The following is a 4741-nucleotide window of genomic DNA, read 5'->3' on the forward strand; positions in this document are numbered from 1 at the left end:
TTTTCTATATTTCAAATTGTCTTTGGATAACCAAATATCTATGTAAGATATCTATGTAAGAACTTAAAATTCTAGTGAGACATTGAGATTTTTCTCACTCAGTGATCAAAATTTGATGAATGGGAGAGGATGACTAACTGTACAGGAGACATATTTATCACAAAAATTCATAATTAATTAATAGAAAAATGAAGTATATGGGAAAAATTAAAATACTCTTGAGAAGAATGATTCAACAGTTTTAAGTTACATTTTATAATGCAGAGAGTTTAGATTTGAGACAGACATGTAGTTTGTATCTACATTTATAATTTTGCAGAATCAAGATAATTCTAAACTTGAGTTTAATGGCTGGTCTTTAATACATAGCTCTTAAAATTTCATGGAATCATGAGAAAACAAGGGCTGTAATATAGCCCTTATATTACATAATATACAATATATATATATATATATATATATATAGCTAGCACTATCTCCTTTATTCTAATGTGATGTTTTTTTCACATTCCTCTTAAGGAAAAAAAAATTCCCAAAGCTTGTCATGTCTTGCCTTAATTATGCTGAATCAATGAAGTGACATTAGAAATATCTATTATTTGGTGATTTGGGTTGTAAATAAAGCAAGGCCACTTTAGGACAAAGTTTTCACTTTGGAAATAAAATGACATTTCCTTAAAATTCACATAGTTGATTTTTAGCAAATGAACTCCAGTGAATCCTTTTAGGTATATATGTTATAAAAGGGATCCTTGTGGTATGTGTTTAGTAATTTAAACTTATTAATTTTTTTAGCTTAGCAAAGATGGAGAATAACAACTTGTCATTCTCCCCATTGGTTAAACAAGCCCATTTTTTTAAATGCATTCTCATTTAACATCTTTATGTATTATAAATGTCAAGAGGTATGGATATAAAATTGTAAAATTGATTTTTAAATGAGTAAGCTACTATTATTCCAACTGTTATTATTATGGTAAATATATTTTTGTTTCTCTTTCAAGCAAGGTTACCCATTCACTCTAAAATATTTGGAAAATTCTATTCTTGATTTCCTTCAGATGTCATTTTAAAGTCATAGAAGAAAATCAATCTTGTTACTTCATGAAAATATCAGATATTATATTCGGAGTAGCAGAAAAACCTATAAAACCCTTAGGAATAAATTAGATAAGAAAAGTACTGAAACTGTATAAACAATAAAAATGACTCCTATACTTAGACACCATCTTTAACAATTTCAATACCTTTGACTATTTCAAAAAATCATTCTTGCTCTTAATAGTCAAAAGTCTATTACCAAATATTAACATGGAAAGCATCCTTAAGAATTAAAGATAATTCATAAATGTTTCAAAGAAATATTTACAGATTATTTATTCCTAATTTTACATTGAGTTTTCAGTGCCAAATACTCTTCTTTCAAGGTTACAATAGCATTTTCTTTTTCTTTTTTATTAACATACTTGTGACCATCCTTTTATATATATTTCTAGGCACACACATGCACACAGACACACAAATGCAAACACACACACACACAAGAAAATTACATAGAAAAGGGCTTATGATACATATCATGTTTTTGTCATGAACTTTGGTGTGTGTGTGGGGGTTGTGATGAAGTATCTCTCTCTTCTGTTTTCTCTATTCCTAATGCTACATCTACTCCTGCACAGAAAAATCTATGTTAGAAAGTTGGTATATTTCGGGCTGCCTGGGTGTCTCAGTCAGTTAGGTGTCTGACTTCGGCTCAGGTCATGATTTCAAGGTTTGTGGTTGGAGCCCCATGTCAGGCTCTGTGTTGACAGCTCAGAGCCTGGAGCCTGCTTCCAATTCTGTGTCTCCCTCCCTCTCTGGCCCTCCCCTACTCATGCTCTGTCTCACTCTCTCTCTTGAAAATGAACGAACATTAAAAAAAATTTTTTTAAGAAAGTTGGTATATTTATCCACATGCATATCATATTTATTTATATGCATAAATTTTTAAAAATTTTATATGCATAATTTTTTAAATTATATAAATGGGTCCATAAAATTTAAATTTCTTTATATTTTGATTCCCTCGCTTAATACATTAATAAAAGCTTCCATTGTTAACTGATACAGCTCAAACACATTTCTTTTATGTTTGAATAGTGCTCCACAGTAAGAGTGCACTATAATTTATTCAACTATTCAATTTGTTTTTTTTTAGTTGGGAGTTGTCTTTGTTTCCAGTCCTTGTCTTCATGTACTAAAACATTAAGTACAATATTTGTACTTTATTCTTGTATGAGAATGATATTATTTCTAGAATATATACCCATGACAAAGACTGGTGATCAAAGTTTATATAAGTTTCTATTTTTGACAGATAATGTCACATATAAAAGGCTGTTACAATTTACATTTTCACCAGTTATAGTAGGAAATGCTTCCTTTCTCACTTTCCTGTCATCAGATATTATCTCTCATTTTGCTTCGTAGCTTATCTCCTTTCTAACTAGTGAAAATGATGTATCAATTTAAATAATATTTCTAATTTTATGGAGGATGAGCATTGCTTCATATATTTATCAGTCACGTTGACTTACTCTTCCGTAAACAGGTCTGCTCATATTTTCTTCCCATTAGTTCCACTGGATTATTTAACTTGCATGAACCTAGCTGTAAGAGGTTGTGTGTGTGTACGTGTGTGTTTTATATGTATTAAACCCATGTATGCAGAATATGTTCCAAACATTTTCCCAACATATTTTTGTCCTTTCCCTTTGTTTATGGATTTTTCTTTGCAATAAAATTACATGGTTATACCTATGTTAAATTGATAGTCTATTTCTCTCCCTCATGCAATGGTTTTGGCAATGGTATTTCTTCCACTTGCAATATCCCTTCACGTGGTTTTAATATTGCCTCAAACTTTGCTTTTATTTCAGGTTTTTCCAATTTTAGGATCAGATACTTAAAGAATTTGTAAACAGATTTGCTACAGGCTAAAAGTTAAACTTTAAAAACTATTAATTAAATGGAAAACAACAGTAAGGTACAATTTAATGTGCAAATAAAAGGCTACTACTTTATGTTACCTTTAGTGATTGTCTTTGATACATATTTTCTCATTACCGTGGTCAAGTGTGGACATGTCAGAAGGAAACAAGACTTTGGTCACTGAGTTTGTTCTCACAGAACTTACAGAGAGATCATGGCTGCAGTTCCACTTTTTCCTCATGTTCTTGGTCATCTACATCATCACCATGGTGGGCAACGTTGGACTGATGGCTCTTATTTGGAAGGATGCCCATCTTTACATGCCTATGTACTTGTTGCTTGGTGGTTTAGCCTTTGCCGATGCTTGTACTTCAACCTCTGTAACTCCCAAGATGCTAGTCAATTTCTTAGACAAGACTGCAATGATATCCCTAGCAGAGTGCATCACCCAATTTTACTTTTTTGCTTCCAGTGCAACTACAGAATGTTTCCTTCTGGTAGTGATGGCCTATGACCGTTATGTAGCCATATGTAACCCCTTGCTTTATCCAGTGATAATGTCCAACAGACTCTGTACTCAGTTGATAATTATTTCATATGCAATCAGTTTTCTGCATCCCCTGATTCACATGAGTTTGTTATTAAGATTAACTTTCTGCAGGTCTAACATTATTATAATGTTAGAATATTACTCTATGTATAGAATGTATAGAATATACATTATTATAATGTATTAGAATAATACATTATTTCTACTGTGAAATTTTACAACTATTCCAAATTTCATCTATCTGACCCATGTATTAATGCACTAATGATATTTATTTTTGCAGCTTTAATACAAATATCCACTTTAATGACCATCATAATCTCTTATCCTCATGTGCTCTTCGACATTCTGAAAAAGAAGTCTGAAAAGGGCAGAAGCAAAGCCTTCTCTACATGCGGTGTCCACTTGCTCTCTGTCTCATTGTACTGTGGCACTCTCATCTTCACGTATGTGCAATCTGCATCCAGTCTAGCCGAAGATCAGGACAAATTGTATTCCCTATTTTACACTATTATAATTTCCCTGCTAAACCCATTTATTTACAGCTTGAGAAAATAAAGAGGCTATAGGTGCCTTGAGATGAGCTACAAAGAAGTAAATAGTTGTCAAGGGAAATTTCAAATTGTTTCTGTTCTCACCCTTTGCATAAACGAGTTCTTAAATCTTACAGATTAGCTATGGTTCTGCCCTTTTACTAAAGAGCTAGTGGTCAGGGTGGTTACTAAGCAATGGGTGAAGGAACCCAGCTTCACACAATGTTTACTTGGATATACGTCCAATTAAAGTTATTACGTCAGTTGAAATGACTCCTACTACTAATTGTTGATTTATTTAAAAATATTGTAATTCCTTTTTATCTGAACATTTAGTCTTTGAAAATTTGATATCTGCAAGGGACTCCTCCCCTAAATTCCACTTAATAATTGACAGTAACTGAGGCTGGTGTGTAAGTGGGAGTCATTTAGTTCATGACTGATCCTAGCTCTCTGAGCTCGACCTGCATGTTAATAAGGCTCTGTGATGTTTTACCACATCATGATAAAATGATAAAAACTTAGATTATTGGAAGAAAAATGTTTCCGAAATAAAGGGGAGGAAAATTAATAAAAATGAAGAGTTTGAAAAAATTGGTGCATTTTAATAACAACAGTTAAAAAAAAAGTTGGCTTGAATTAAATAATGGAACATCAAGATTTTAATTTCCCATATCTAGAAGCCCAC

The 4741-nt window shown here is 32.0% G+C and overlaps 1 protein-coding gene across 1 annotated transcript; it reads left to right on the top strand.

Moving 5' to 3' along the window:
• Positions 1-3122: 3122 nt before the first annotated feature.
• Positions 3123-4103, top strand: LOC102966901 (olfactory receptor 5AC2-like). Its single transcript, XM_015543713.2, is given in 4 exon segments — positions 3123-3649; positions 3708-3756; positions 3758-4072; positions 4074-4103. Coding segments are annotated over 4 exon segments (921 nt in total).
• Positions 4104-4741: the final 638 nt, after the last annotated feature.

Source organism: Panthera tigris, chromosome C2 (genome assembly GCF_018350195.1).
Source record: "Panthera tigris isolate Pti1 chromosome C2, P.tigris_Pti1_mat1.1, whole genome shotgun sequence".
Lineage (NCBI taxonomy): Eukaryota > Metazoa > Chordata > Mammalia > Carnivora > Felidae > Panthera > Panthera tigris.